Raw genomic sequence first — 15,646 nt, forward strand, 5'->3', positions numbered from 1 at the left:
ATTAATATCGGCAATACGTAGACAATATCGCATGTACAGCACAGCTCATGATAGGTTTCCGCAGGGAAAATGACGATGTAGGCGAGAGGAGCCCATTTATATAGAGGACTGTCGCCCCCCACCACCTACCTATAAATGTTTACGCGGGAAAATTTGAATCGACATTTACGTTATTATTCATATTTCTCCATTATATACTAAGTATTACGATATTTAATAATTATAAATTATATTATTTTGTTTCTAAATCACTTTTAATATTAATATTATCAAAATTAAGATTTTGAGAATTGTTGCTTTCCTTACATGACCAGTTTTCCTAAGGAAACCTACTTTACTCGATGCTGTACTATTTTGAAAAGAATCTCACTGATGGCAGTAGAACATATTTATACAACGTAATAAAAAAAAGTATTGATGTTTTGATGAAATTTTACAAATGTCAAAAATTGCACTATCATTTAAGTAGAATATGAAATTAAAAATATAATGAAAAGTACTTTTCATTGCATTTCAATATTTTTAAATGCTTGTATATTTAAAATCGAATTACGAATAAAATTATAAATCATTACTAACAATGTCATATGTTAATATAATTATATTAAATTTTATATTTAAAAAAGCTATACTGTTTTATTACGGTATTACGTTTCTATTTTATCAATTATAAAAGATAAAAATGTTTTTCCAAAAATATGTATATAAATAATTAATATCTGTATTTGTATATTTGCTGAAATACTGTTGAGTGATAAAAATACCTCGTATTAAAACAAGGAACTTTATTACATAAAACTGATAATGAAAAGGATTTGAAAAACAGCTAAATAGCCTACGTTTACCGAAAAATATTGGAAATGTTCGAAACATTCTGTGCGCAAAATGGAAACTATTAATTAATCCTTAACGTTCTTAATACGTAACTCAACTAAAATTTAAACAAATTAGTTTCTTTGGTTGATGACGATGAATGTTATGCAAAAATCTAATTGGGACAATGTATTACCAAAAAATGAACCATATTCTATAAGTACCGTTGCGTGAAATTTTTGTATATCCTTAATTAATTACTGTAAATTTTATATAAATAATTACCTTCGTAATGCTATTACACGCACTGTCAGCCATTTTACTCAGAGCTTAAAAATTCGAATATCAGACATGTAGATAAAAAAAAAATGAAATTCAAATGTATAGAAAATACACTTTGAATAACGAATTCATAGTTTATGTGCCATCTTATAAGGCACAAATTGTAGAAATTACAGACGTACGTTTTCTTCTTCCTCTTCTTCTTCTTCTCCTGTTTGCAATTTTGTAGAAGACATTTCAGTCATTTGTTTTTCTTCATCAGTAATAGACAATCTTTTGTCTTGACTTAAGTCATTCCACGGTTGTATATCCGTGGAACCAAACAACCAAAAGAGTATCGTTGCAGATGTAAATACCACTGCCGAGATCCAGAACATAATACGCCATTCTTCAACCGTATTCTATAGAAAAGAAAAAGAACAGTATTAGATTCCATAGCAACTGCAAGGATTCAACAATCTGAATCAGAAGTGGCTAACTTCTTCTTGGCCGTGAGTCATAAGCTCCTACTATCAGTCACAGCATTCTTCCACTATTTAAGTTCACACGTGTAAACAAATGACGTGTGGATCGGGGCTTCTCAGACGAATTAAAACATTTGCTAATAAATAATAAAGAAAATTTATAAATGATTACGCATTCAGAAATTTTTTAATTTTACTAAAATTTCTGCGATCCCCACTTTGGGAAGCCCTGGTATAGATCACGATACAAGCAGCGAAACAGGTACGTGGAGGAAAGAGTTACATACGACTCGTGAGCCATTCGTTAGCCAGGCTTGATCTAAATTAATTCCCATACCCTTTCATTTGTTAAAGCACCAATTATCGGTGGAATAATAAATCCAGGAAAGCTGCCAAAGGTGTTCATGATTCCATACAAGGAGCCAGCAAAGTTTGGTGCAAGATCTTGATGATTCTGTAAACTAGTTTGACACGCAGCACCATTGAAGGTCAATGCTAATATTAACATAACAATTGCAGTTATTGCATCGCATCCAGCGTATGTCATTATTACTAAGCAAACAGCGGGGCCCATGTGTGCTATTGAAAACAGAACATTTTTATTAATCGACGTTTCAATGAATTGTGTTCGTTTTTTAAATGAAAATTTTCTTACAGAATATCATAAAGATTCTTCGAATCCATCCTAAAGACAAGAAATTCTTCCTTCGAACATAATCACCAGCTGCGGCAAACAATACTCCAGCACCGAGTCGAGCGATATAAGGTAAACCAGTAATTGGTCCTCCCTAAAATACCATTAGAATACTTTAAAACCTGATTGAATATAAAAATAATTTAGTAAACGTATAGATAACGCATTACCGATTTCATGTTAAAGCCAAGAACTTCCAAAGTATATTTTGGTCCATTGGTAGCAATGAAATAGATACCCCACATATTTGCAAAATGCGCCCAGAGTAAAACTATAAATGGTACCGAAGTAGCGACAGCTTTCACAGGCAATTTCACCTACAATTTGGTGTTAATGGTTTCAGAAAAAATATTTAAATTATACTTTTTTTTTAAATATATACTTACCTTTTGTTTAGAGACAGTTGTACCTATTTGCTCTTTGATATAAGCTTTCTCTTTTTCAGTAATTCCGGGATGGACATCGGGTGTGTCGTATATAAGGTAAACCCATAAGGCATAGAAAACCAGTATAAGTCCACTTGTAACATAATACGCAGCCTTCCAGCCGTAAGCGCTAATTATTTGGCCGCACAAAGTGAATGTTACTACCGTTCCAAAAGGACCACCTTAGCAATAATAATTTTTCATTAAAATTTAAATAACTTTCATGGAGTGTATTTGAATACCTTGCATCGTCCATACGAACATGCCCTTTTCGCTAGGAGGAACCCATCTAGCGATCATTGCGTGAAGAGCAGGATAAACGGCCCCCTAAAACATACACGTTATTCTTATAGAACGTTTTAACATATATTGAGCAGATTCTAAATAAATTTATGAAAAAACAAACAATTTGTTAGTAACTGAAGTAAAATATTGTATAGAACTTCAAGAAATTTGAAATCAAATATGAAACTTACTCCAAAGAAACCCATCAAAAAACGAAGAACGAATACGAAACCGTAATGAATGCCAGCGGCCCACGGCATCAGAAGATTTAATACGGCGGGTATTAAAGTTGCAAATCTGTTTTATGATAAAATAATATTTAATTGAAAGGAGCAGAATATATAATTTAGAATTATAATACACTTACGCTACTACTTTAGAACCGCCATATTTTTCAGCTAAAAGGCCACCAGGTACACTTGCCGGTAGGACTCCATAAAAATAGCCGGAAAGTAAAAGACCTTGTACATGCTGATTCCATTCGTATCGCTCGCCGTACTAAAAAATGTCATAATACAGATAAATGGTCGGAAGTCGAAATCGTTAGTTTCCCGGAGGTGGATTAATCGTAAATATCATTGAATCAATAATTGGCACGGAATGAAATACATAATCGAAACATGTACTTTAACGTAATCGGAGTATTACGGTCACAGATGTGATCGACTATGATCAAAAGTCGTGCGAGCTGAGACGAGGCTGGACATCTTTATAACTCCGTACAGTACATATCTAGTATATCTAAAAAGTACATATGTATTGTACATTAGCTTACATCTTTAAGCACTGCAGCTTGATGACTAACATTGCCGACTCCCTCGTAATTACACGCTGGACCACCCTTGTCACCTTCTTTGGTTGTATTTACCATGGCAACAATAGTAATGGATAAATTTGTGCGGATCATGTAAGAAAACATGCAAGCTAAAAACATCATTGCTCCTAAGATTCCTCTTCGTGGTATTTTCTCTGAAATAAATTTTTTTAATAATTACCATTTTTTCTCTTATATATATATTTTTTTTTAATACAATATATAAAATCAAAAAATATCAAAAAAAGGTATCATAAATCACGATTATCATTTATCAGGAGGAAGGCGTCCAACAAAAAATTCTGTGGGCTGAGAGGCACACCACAAATAACCTCTCAAGGTAGGATACTACATAAAGATGTTACGTATGGATCCACGTTACTTTTAGGAAAGATAAACATCTAAATTCTTGAAATTCGAAAACTGGAAATATTTTATAAAATTTTGCTACTTGCGCTAACCGAAGAGTTGTAATGGCGCTACGAGTATTCATTAGTGCTACCGTGTCCTCAGAAAAAATATTTTATTTCCTTAACTATTTTGTACTTTTTTTTCTGATAAAAAATCTACTCTATCGCGTGCTGTGATCAGATTTCACACTGCACCTTTATTTGGATTGGTAGATTGACGGGTGCCCCGAAAAATGGCGCGAGACAGGTATGTACCCGTTTAATTTCAATTCTAAATGATCATTCCCAATTGTGCGAAAAAGTGAATTGAAGATTGATATTCGACCTAAAAAAACTCGATACGGAACATTTATCAAATGTTATACAAATCTAGAGGAAAGTTAAAGTTCGCTGCGTAGTGTGGTCAATACATATTATACACGTTTACCAAAATAGAATTTATTGCATCACTTATTTATGTTCGTATTATTTGCATCCTGCTTTACAAATTGATAACGAACTTTTACAAATTAGCACGTAAACAACTAGCACAATTTAAAATCATTGTACTATTAACCCTTGAATAGCAGAGCGTGGGTTAATCGTGTCCCAAAATTACAAAATACAGTACATTGGAATTCGAATATCGAATTTCGAATATTGGAAGAATAATTTTTAAAGGAACAGTGTAAAATAAAAATAACGAAGTACAAAATTAAATTAAAATTAGAGCTCTCTCTTTGGCCCGTCTATTATAGGGCAAAGGGTTAAATAAATAAATTCTGATTAACTTGTTGATTATAAAAGCAACTTCCGTGCAATAATATATTGACCCTTTGAAATCGGACATAATATAGTAATTGAGATATTAATTTAGGCACCGGAGATGGCACGTCTACCAATGCAGGCTATAAAAGTACGTTAGATTGAATGACGCGCCTTTCAATTGTACGCGACGTAGTATAAACTTTGCATCCACATTCGTGTAGAATATATACAAAACTGTTATTTCATAACGTGAAGCAAATAAACAGATACATAATTATGAATACTTACCATTGAATTCCCGGAAGACCGCCATCTTGTATGCCGCTTAATTGGTCAACAATATAATAAATGTCGATTCTTCGAGTCTTGTAAACAAATTTAAAATCGTCTTAAAAATTGATCACTGTTAATAAACGTTTATATCAGCATCCAACAGAAAATGTTTAAAAAGAGGTTAGTCCGGAACTATATTTTCGAGATTTAGTCAAACTGTAAACTATTGGCTTAATTGTATTACGTCATACTTTCGCAACTGCCTCCTGATATACTAAGTCATTGCAATGCAATTTTAATTCTTTGCCTGATAAACGACGTCTTCGTGCGTGTTCAAAGTCACATACTTCTGCCGAGATACTGGAAAAAGTATAGAACTACCGCTATATTCGAATCCTATATCCTGTATCGTGTTTTCGAATCATTCTGGATTACGCAATATTATGTTTTATGAACGGAAGGAACTACGTTTGTCGTGCGAAGCACGTGTTCAATTTTTTTCACCGCTAAGTAGCAAGTGTTAATGACCTGATTATTGAGACTATCATTAAAATAATTGTGCAATATACTGAAAATAATTTATAATCTGCTTTATCAGTCCATTATGTTGACAGTATCAACAAAATACATTGTAAGATAAACATTCCCACGGGTTCGCACAAATGTTATCGATTCATTACACCTTCCATCAATTGTTCGATTCAGACGGTTAAATAAACAAGATCTATCGAATATTATAAAAATCGAAATTTAAAATTCGAACGTTCAGTTGTTTCTTTATACTACAAATTATAAATTAAAATTTAGTACAAATTTCTGCTTGGTTTATAATTAATTCAGAAAAATTATTATAAACAAGTGTATTAATATGTATCTATATTAAACAAATAACTAGTGCAATATTTTTTTCTATTTTATATTCTCTTTCTTTGAATGCTACGCCGAAATTGAATGAAACGACTTACAAAAACAAAAAAAAAATCAATATTAGGTATATGTACCAAGGATATATTGTCAGTTATCTTCGAGATTAACTGATTTTATTTGATTAAAATATTTAGTACGCATGTCAATCACATATATTAATCAAACATTCTTTTTAAATTCCTAAAATAACATTACAAACGTCGTGTATGATAAAAAAACAAGAACATATATATTTACATCATACGTTTCATTTATTATATGATTCATGATCAGACTAACCTCTATCAAACGTGCGTTATTCCTGTATGAAAATAGCAAATTGTAAAATAACGTATCCTTAATTTCTGAATTAGTATTTAAAAGGAACAATTCTTAATATTATACTGAAAAAAACTTAACACCTTTCTTCGATCTAACTTATACGTATATGCACATTATCAATTTTATATAACGAAATAAAAGTAAACTCCTATTTTATACTAGTTTCGTTCAATCACATGATAAAATGTAATGACACTCAACACAAGACACTCACGACATTATACCCACGCTGCGCACAAAACGCGACTGAATTTCTGTCATTGAATGTCGCTTACTTTTTTTTAGTTTCCAACTCACGCTTCTCCTTCCCCTACCAAATCACTTGTTGAATGTGTGTGTATGAATATATACATATGTCTGCGCTCGATGTAGTAGTGTAACGATCAGGCACAAGTATATGGCATTTATTCATTCAAATTTCGTATATTTTTATGTGTACATATTTTACGCGTATAAATGTTGCTATGAAAATATGACGCATCATAAAAATGATAAAATGTTTGTGTTACGTATATACAAAAGGCATCTGATAACATAAAAAATACAATATTATTTATATAATGAATTTATGTTAAAATATATATTTAAATATTTAATTTTATACATTTACAATCTAATTGCGATACATAAAATATGGAATAATTGGAAGACTTTATTATATTTGTTAAATGTTTCACTATTAAAGGTTTGTTTTCATAAACAGCCAATATGTTGAAAGATATAGAATTATATTTTATTATTCATAACAGGCAGTGCCAATTTCTATGTAAAAACTTTGATGAGACTTTTCAATGTCTTGTAAACCTATGTCTATTATTGGCAACCTTACAGTTTTATCAGTTTCATATAAAAGTACTGTTTTGCCTGATTCAACCTTATGTAACTGTAAACAAAAATTATAAAATATTAGTTTTGTAAGTATTATAGTGTATTAGAATATTGTTTTTCAAATATTATTTAATATATACCTTGCATTCATCTATAAGAATTTTATATCTGAGACGTTGATTCCCATATGATATTAATTCAGCATCATTCCATGTTAAAAGTTTCATATTTTGTCTATATGTTTCTTGTTCTGAATTAATATATGCAACACTATTTTTACAGTGATATGTTATATTTTGATATGCATGTTTTGATAGTAATTGTAAGAAACCAATTTGATTACTATCTGCTTTATATGTAATCTATATAGCATACAAATTATTTTTAGTTGTATATTTTATATTAACAATGTCATGTATTGTTGTTATAACAATGAATGTTACCTTCATTCCATTCTTCATTTCGCTTAACCAAATTTCATTTTGCTTAGTAATGTGTCTGATTTCTGGTGAATATACTGGACTTGGTAACAAACATGTTGCCCGTTTTTTAGCATCACAGTATACTAGAATTGCATCTCTTGCATCTCCTTCATTTGGATCAATCCAATATTCTCCTAAAATAAGAATATTTCCATAGAATAAATGACATCATACTTTGAAAGAAAATGGTACTTGTAAATAGGATATTAATACTAAAATCCAATATTTAACTTGCAAACTAACCAGAAGGTTTATTTGGATAAGCAGTATAAAGATCTCTGCACGTTTTAGCTGGTGAATTCTTTTCACCATCTGGCTTTATGAATTTTTGGAACGTTGACTTCAAGTGCTTATATGCTTTTAAGATAATCTCCTGTCTTTCTTTTTCAGTCATGTCTTGACTAAACATTCTAGGTGGTTCATCACCGATTAATGGATCTGGTCCTTTAGTTTGTCCTTGTCCTACTCGCATAATAAAAATTAATTAAATATTATAGGTACTGAATTTTAAAATATACATATAAAATTTGAAAACAGCAATTACCTAACAGAGCAGCTAAAGAAGCAGCATCATATCCTAATCCAAGTTCACCAGGAGGACCTGGAGGACCTGGAGGACCAGGTGGACCAGCTGGTCCGTGACGACCTTCTTCTCCAGAAGGGCCTTTAGGTCCTGGATTACCAGTTAAACCTATTGGACCAGGACTACCGTCTCTTCCAGGACTACCTCTAGGTCCAGGATCTCCATCTTTTCCAGGTGGTCCAGGAAATCCTATCATTCCTTTCTCTCCTGGTAGACCAACAGGTCCAGGTAAACCTTGCAAACCAGTAAATCCTCGATGACCTTTAGGCCCTTTCTGACCTTCATCACCACGTTCGCCTTTCGGACCTTCCAATCCTATAGGCCCTGGTTTCCCTCTAGGTCCCTAAATGAAAATGATAACATAAGTTAATATCTTTCCTACTTCAGCAACCTTTACGTTCCTTTTATATTGTTAACACGAATAATAAAAATGTTATAAACTATAAAACTAACTTGTTGGCCGTCCACACCTTGTGGTCCCGTTTCTCCTTTTGGACCTCTTTCTCCAGTTGGTCCTGGAGGTCCTGCTTGACCCAATGGTCCCTAATCACAGAAATGTGTATGTTTATGATAACATTACTTTTTATTACTAAAATATTTCAGTAAATTTTACTTTATTGTATATTTTTATATCTTACGGGTAAGCCCGGTGGACCAGGTAATCCTGTTTGCCCAACTGCTCCAGGTGGTCCTTTATCTCCTGGACGTCCAGATATTCCAGGAGGTCCTGGTTTGCCAGTCGGCCCTTCTGCCCCAACTTCTCCGAGAGGTCCAGGAGGTCCAATTGGTCCAATTTGTCCAGGGATTCCAGGTGGACCTTCTGGCCCCGGTTTACCAGGTGTTCCAGATTCACCCTATCGTATTTTATTCATTAAAATAGGAATAACAATAAAATATACACTTAAGTAGGATTGTACTTACAGGCGGCCCTCGTATCCCTCTAGCGCCTACCGGTCCAGAAGGACCTGGTAAACCAGGTAGACCTCTTTCACCAGGAGTACCCTGAGAACCCTGAGGCCCAGGTGAACCTGGTGGTCCTTGAGAACCACTTTCGCCTTTGCTTCCATCTGTACCAGGTATACCTGGATTTCCAATCGGTCCGGGGTTTCCAGGTCGACCGGCTTCTCCACTATTACCCTTAATGCCTGGTAATCCGGATGGCCCTGGCGACCCGGCTGGACCTGGTAAACCCTGTTAACATTATCAAATTTAAAATTATTGCAATAATAAATAAATCATTAAATAAAATTCAACAAAAAAATATAGAAAGAAATATTGGAAGGAAACCTACTGCTGGCCCAACTAAGCCCGGTACTCCAGGAGGTCCCATAATACCTGGTTCTCCTCTAGCACCTGGTTCACCCCTTACCCCTTTGGCTCCCGTTAAACCAGTTAAACCTTGTGGTCCAGCTTCGCCAGGACTACCTACGTATTTATAAAATCTATTTTTGTTATGATACTTCAATTTTTTGTTTATAAATATTGTTTATATACACGATTAAAACTTGTATCATATTTTTCAAACGCATGTGTATATTTTTATGTTTTTAATAATTTATTGAATAGTACCAGGTGGACCAGGATTCCCTTGGTCTCCTTTTAATCCTGGATAACCACGGTCGCCCTTTAAGCCTGGTAATCCAATAAGTCCTTGTTGACCTGGAAAGCCTTGCAACCCTTGTAATCCTTGAGGACCTCTCTCGCCTGGACTACCAAAAGCTCCGACTTCTCCTGGAGGACCAGGTAATCCGGGATCCCCTCGTTCTGCTGGTTCACCTGGTGGTCCAGGTGGACCGATCTGACCCTGTGGTCCACGTTCCCCAATGCGTCCTATAAATCAGATATATTAATACCTTGCTTATATTTTAAAGGATGAAATATATTAGCTTTGTAAAGATATAACCTGGAGGTCCCTCAGGACCAGGCGGGCCACTAGATCCTCTATCTCCTTTTGGACCTGCTTCACCTGGAGAACCTCGTAAACCTGGTAATCCCACTAATCCAGATGGACCTGGGATTCCTCTATCTCCTTTTGGTCCAGGTAATCCCTAGTATATATTGTTATAAAGAATAATTCAAGTCAATTAATGGAAAGTGGTTGAAAAATAAATAATAATGGAAAAAAACTTACAGGAAAACCATCTGCTCCTTGTGATCCTGCTTCTCCTTTTGGCCCTGTTAGTCCTGGTGCTCCAGGTGTACCCCTTTCACCAGGAAATCCTCGTTCACCTCTGTTACCAGGTATACCTGGTGGGCCAATGGGTCCTTGGATACCTGGCTCACCATCTTTTCCTGGGGATCCTGGATTACCAGTTGCACCTGGAAAACCCTAATTATAACAAATTATTTTTCAAAATTGTACCTTTGTTATTATTTCTTGCATTAGTAGAAAGAAAAACAATTATGTATTTTCAAATATAAAAGTGCATACCTGGAAACCTCTGGCACCCGAAGGACCTGGAGGACCTCGTTCACCATCTGCTCCTGATGGTCCGGGTGAACCTTGTAAACCGGGTGGTCCTTCTTTTCCTGTATCACCTCTAGGTCCAGACGGACCAGGATTTCCTGGTTCTCCAGCTTTACCGGACTCGCCCTTTTAATAAATATTTTCAGTAATAAATTTGACTCCGGATTGTAAGAGTAAATATTTTTATACCGGATATCCTTTTTCTCCTTGGAGACCTATAGGACCGGGTAAACCTTGTAACCCAGGTGGACCATGTTCACCAGGTTTTCCATCAGCTCCTTGAATTCCTCGTTCTCCCGGATTACCTGGTTTTCCAGGGGCACCGGGACGACCCATTAGACCCCGAATACCCTATAATATTATGTTTTATTTGATGGAATAATATATTTTTGGAATATTTTACATAATTAAATATTTTAATAATAGAAACCTGGAGACCGGGTGGCCCTAAACGACCGGGATCCCCCGTAGCACCTTTTGGTCCAATTGGACCCAGCGGACCACGTTCTCCAGGTTGACCTAATGAGTAGATTAAATATAGAAATAATGAAAACAAAAAATCAGTATTGACAGGAATTTTCAAAATCTTAATTCTAACAACATTAATATTAAAAATATATTGATTATAGTTCAACGCTTCGTTATTAGATAGCGTTAACAAAATTAATAATACTGATAATAAACCTTTCGGTCCCATGGGTCCATCTGGACCTGGAAGACCTGGTGCTCCTGGTCCTCCACGTTCTCCAGTAGGGCCAGGTGCGCCAACAGCACCGCGCATTCCTCTTTTGCCGCGTTTTCCCTCATTTCCTGGAGGCCCCGGTATACCACGCGGTCCTGGACTTCCTGTGTCGCCTTTAGCACCTGCATCTCCTTTAAATCCTCTTTCACCAGGATGTCCCTATAAATATTAATAGTACAGGGACTTCTTAGATGAAACTATAAATCAATTTTAATAACATAAATAAATGAAAAAATGAAATCAATGTTTACAGGTGCTCCCTTTGCTCCTGGAATACCAGGATTGCCGGATATTCCTGGTTGTCCACGAGTTCCTGGAAAACCAGGTGGTCCGACCAAACCAGGTGCTCCTATACTTCCTTTCTCTCCTGGTATCCCATCTTTTCCCGAAGGTCCCTGCGGTCCTGACTCACCAGGCTGTCCAGGACGACCAGTTTCACCTATGAAGCAACCAAAATCCTAATTAGAAAATATTGAAAATAAATAATATCCAAAGAATTAAAATCTTACCTCGAGGTCCTTGTAAACCTTGACTACCTTTTAGTCCTTGAAGCCCTTGATCACCTTTTACACCTGGATTTCCTGGAAAACCAGGAGGTCCTGGTTTACCTACTGCACCCTATAAATAATTAAATGTTAATAAATCAGTCAATTAGCTACTATCTTGCATTTTTGAACATACAGGTTGTCCAGAAGGTCCAGGAATCCCGTCTACTCCTCTAATTCCTGGTGGTCCGGGTGGACCTTCTCTACCTCTTTCACCACGTGGACCTGCAGGACCCTATAACATTAACGAGTTTCTAAGATTTATTCTAAATTAATAGATATCAGTTTTTGCCTATAAATCAAAATACTTACTATAGGACCTACAGGTCCCATCGGTCCAGGTGCACCTGAGGATCCTTTATCACCAGATACACCTTGTTCCCCTTTCGCTCCATCTAGTCCTGGAAAACCACGATGCCCTTTTACACCTGGAAGACCAGGCATCCCTGGAAGACCTCTTGGTCCGACTGGACCAATCGATCCTGGGGGACCAGGTTCTCCATCTTCACCGACGTTGCCCTAATAATAGTATAACTTTAATTTTAAGTAAATTTTAAAAAATGGACAACTTGATCAGTTAAAAATTTCAAATGTTCCATTATTATGTAACTATATGTACATCTTTCCCAGGTAAACCAGGTAGTCCTCGTGGACCGGGAGCTCCAGGAGGTCCCGGAGATCCAGGTTCTCCCGCTTCTCCTCGTACTCCTTGAAAACCCTGTGGTCCAGGTGGTCCAGGTGAACCTATATAAGAATTTTGAAGATTTTCAAAAAATTTCACAAGTGACAACAAAAGTGAGAAAAATTACTAGAAAAGAAAAAACTCACCAGGTGGGCCACGTGGACCAACAGGGCCTACTTGAGTTTGTAAATAAGCATCTGGACCATATAACGGTGCTGCTGCCCCTGTTGGTCCTTTATCTTGAGTTGCTTGAGACAAACCCAATTGTTGGTAGTACATTGACACCTATTAACATTAATTTATTTGTACTAAATAAAAACACAGATGTTGCCGGATACTCACATCTGGCACAGGTCCTGGTGGTCCTGGAGGTCCTGGAATCCCTGGATTACCTGGCTGTCCTGGAAATCCAGCATCGCCAGGACGACCACTGTCTCCTGGCCGACCTGGTTCACCCTAATTCATGACATGTTAAAAAAAATTTTTTTCTATTTAAATTTATTAACTATTATCATTAAAATATTTACCCTTGGTCCAGGTATAGCAACAGAGCTTATTAAGTTACTTTCATCGGGTGCAATTTCTGTTTGTGCCTAATAAAATGAAAAATATAATAAATATTTATATTGAATTATATCTTAGCATAAATTTTAATTTTTACTTTGATACTTACTGGATGATCTCGTGCAGGGGTAGTGTACGATTCTGTAACAAAATCGGTCCGCGCTATTAAATTTAAAATAATTTTAATTATTTGTGTTAAATAGTTAATAAGGCATTAAACACCTTGATGGAAAAATCGAGTTGGAGTTGGCGTTGGTAGATCCGTAGATAATGATGCTCTGTAGAGGGTTTGTAATCCTTCCGGCGATAATCCACCCCTATCTTCATATAATTTATAAAGTGAATTTTCAAATTTAATGATAGGTCCATTGAAAAAAAAATAATAAACTTACTCGCAGTATTGGTTCCAACAGAAGTAATGGGTGGCGACGTGGTTGTGGTTCCAGTTTCTAAATATAAAAGTATTATTTAATTAACAATAGATTTTTGGGGTCTGGGGTTATCAAACCGTAGGAGCACTTTTGGATGAGAATTTCAAAATTTCAATTTTTTTAAGAATGGGATTCTCCTGGAAAATGGGGCCCTTTAGACCGCCCTGGATCCGACGCTGAACGTATGTAAATTTCATAAAATAAAAGTAATAATTATTTAGTATATGTATATCAGAGTGTTAGTATAGATGATAATCGTAACTGACTGTAAGTGTTGAATTTTTAATTGTTCCTTTCAGCTGCGACGAACCCTTGCCTCGTGCTGTTAATAGTGTCGATGAAATTAATGCGACCGGAAAATATCGGACTAGGATAAGTATTCTTAAACTGTGTAATAGGCTACAATAAAAATTGTAATTGTTAATTTCTATCAATTAGCGCAATTGATTGATTACATTAGGCTAGGCAAAGCGCTAAAAACAGCATCCGATTCTATACTTCCGGCGTTATTTACGTAATCGATTAATACTTCCTTTAATTGTTACGTCCGTATACTTTCTGTAAAGATTATTTAAAATTTAATCAATTGCAATAGTAAATTAAATTTTTTTTTACTCGAAAGAAATTTAAAATTGAATACAGGATTATATAATAAAATAATAAATTAAAATATAGAACATAGAATTGACGTAGGATATACGTATAGTGAAAAAAGAAACAATTATAGTAGAATTTTTAAAAATATTCTGAATTACAGTTTTGAATAATTTAATTATTAATATAGTGTAGTAATTCAAATAGTTGAAGGCGATCGCGCCATAAGTTCAAAGTCGTTCTTTAAACAAATGAGATTCATTTTCAATGGTATCGAATACTTGTTTATATTCAAAAAAATTGATAAATAAAATACTCACCATTTCTCTCGTCATAGTCATCGTAACCCTCGTAGTAATCGTAATTGTAGTCACCGTTCGCAGGTTCTTGAGCTTGGACCGGCCTCGAGCGTTGTTTCCTCAATTTCGTCCGTACGGAATCAACCCGCAGGAAAAGAAACTGAAACACGACGAACGCCGTGGCCAGTTGTAGGGCCTTCGGCCCCATGAACGGCTAAAATGGTGAACAACTAGCAAACCGATCCTAGAGCCAACTCGTCTTCATCTGAAGCTGAGGGCAACTAGACTTATGGCAACTAGCGTATCATTTATTTAGCAGATGCTTTGTAACTTAGGGGAGGTCATCATCCTCCGTTTTACGATCTACATGCAGTCCTCCCACTGCTTTACACCAATCTCATCCCTTCCCTTTGATCCCTTCTTTTCTATATTATTTTTCTTTCCCTCTATTTCCTTCTGATTCCTGTTGTTAACTTTGTCCCTCCCACCCCTACATCTATACGTTAACCCATAAACATGAAATTTTGTTTAAGAGTAACTGACGTTTACCAGAATAACTACTAAATTCGTATTTTCTTTAATTAATTAAGATTACGTAAAATCATTGCAACTTAATTATATCCCTGATATTTCCTTACATAATTTGTTTATTCGAACATGACTTCCGGGGTATTTAAAATAACCAACAAAAAGCTAAGGTTCGTTTGAAAAGATTGTTATCGAGATCGATGGAATCGAAGTAATGATTTATTCCACTGATAGAACCTACATACGTAATACTTTGTTTCAATGAAAATGTCCTCGTTTAATGGAGTTGCTGGAACTACAAAAGGAGATTTATAACGTGTATCTGATATTTAGCATTTGTGACTAGAATATTGCGAAAGCGCAAAGTAGAACATAAATTAAATACTCTGCATCATGTGCTATCGTAATACATGTTCTCGTGCACGTGTTTAATGTTCCAATATACG

General features: G+C 35.2%; 2 protein-coding genes and 1 long non-coding RNA gene across 13 annotated transcripts; 1 reads left to right on the forward strand and 2 right to left on the reverse strand.

Annotated features, from left to right (window-relative positions):
• Positions 1-189: 189 nt before the first annotated feature.
• LOC117607690 (sialin) lies at positions 190-6,689 on the reverse strand. 11 transcript variants are annotated; one of them, XM_034331662.2, is made up of 12 exons: positions 6,414-6,688; positions 5,223-5,567; positions 3,739-3,932; positions 3,331-3,461; positions 3,155-3,260; positions 2,921-3,005; positions 2,640-2,860; positions 2,424-2,570; positions 2,215-2,347; positions 1,897-2,138; positions 1,278-1,496; positions 190-1,142 (listed from the first exon to the last, which is right to left on the reverse strand). In XM_034331662.2, exons 2-12 carry the CDS (start codon positions 5,245-5,247, stop codon positions 1,137-1,139), a joined length of 1,509 nt encoding a protein of 502 aa, XP_034187553.2. In that variant the 5' UTR covers positions 5,248-5,567; positions 6,414-6,688; the 3' UTR covers positions 190-1,136. The 11 variants fall into 11 exon arrangements, with proteins under 11 accessions (XP_034187553.2, XP_076544791.1, XP_076544790.1 ...); XM_076688676.1 differs by lacking the exon at positions 190-1,142 and having other exon boundaries at positions 1,170-1,496; positions 5,223-5,299; positions 6,414-6,435; positions 6,536-6,687; XM_076688675.1 differs by lacking the exon at positions 190-1,142 and having other exon boundaries at positions 1,170-1,496; positions 5,223-5,337; positions 6,414-6,435; positions 6,536-6,687.
• Positions 6,690-7,191: 502 nt separating this feature from the next.
• LOC117607682 (uncharacterized) lies at positions 7,192-15,132 on the reverse strand. Its single transcript, XM_034331645.2, has 28 exons — positions 14,694-15,132; positions 13,741-13,797; positions 13,571-13,669; positions 13,458-13,489; positions 13,312-13,377; positions 13,127-13,240; positions 12,931-13,069; positions 12,722-12,846; positions 12,415-12,621; positions 12,239-12,337; positions 12,067-12,175; positions 11,809-11,996; positions 11,500-11,716; positions 11,246-11,334; positions 11,005-11,166; positions 10,780-10,941; positions 10,480-10,677; positions 10,252-10,396; positions 9,918-10,178; positions 9,640-9,773; positions 9,270-9,539; positions 8,987-9,202; positions 8,802-8,891; positions 8,310-8,691; positions 8,009-8,227; positions 7,727-7,899; positions 7,424-7,645; positions 7,192-7,338 (listed from the first exon to the last, which is right to left on the reverse strand). Exons 1-28 carry the CDS (start codon positions 14,878-14,880, stop codon positions 7,192-7,194), a joined length of 4,509 nt encoding a protein of 1,502 aa, XP_034187536.2. The 5' UTR covers positions 14,881-15,132.
• On the forward strand, positions 7,253-9,740 carry LOC117607697 (uncharacterized). The gene is made up of 3 exons (XR_004582214.2): positions 7,253-7,369; positions 8,303-9,532; positions 9,615-9,740. It is a non-coding gene; the product is annotated as an uncharacterized LOC117607697 (long non-coding RNA).
• Positions 15,133-15,646: the final 514 nt, after the last annotated feature.

This window comes from Osmia lignaria, chromosome 6 (genome assembly GCF_051020975.1).
Source record: "Osmia lignaria lignaria isolate PbOS001 chromosome 6, iyOsmLign1, whole genome shotgun sequence".
Lineage (NCBI taxonomy): Eukaryota > Metazoa > Arthropoda > Insecta > Hymenoptera > Megachilidae > Osmia > Osmia lignaria.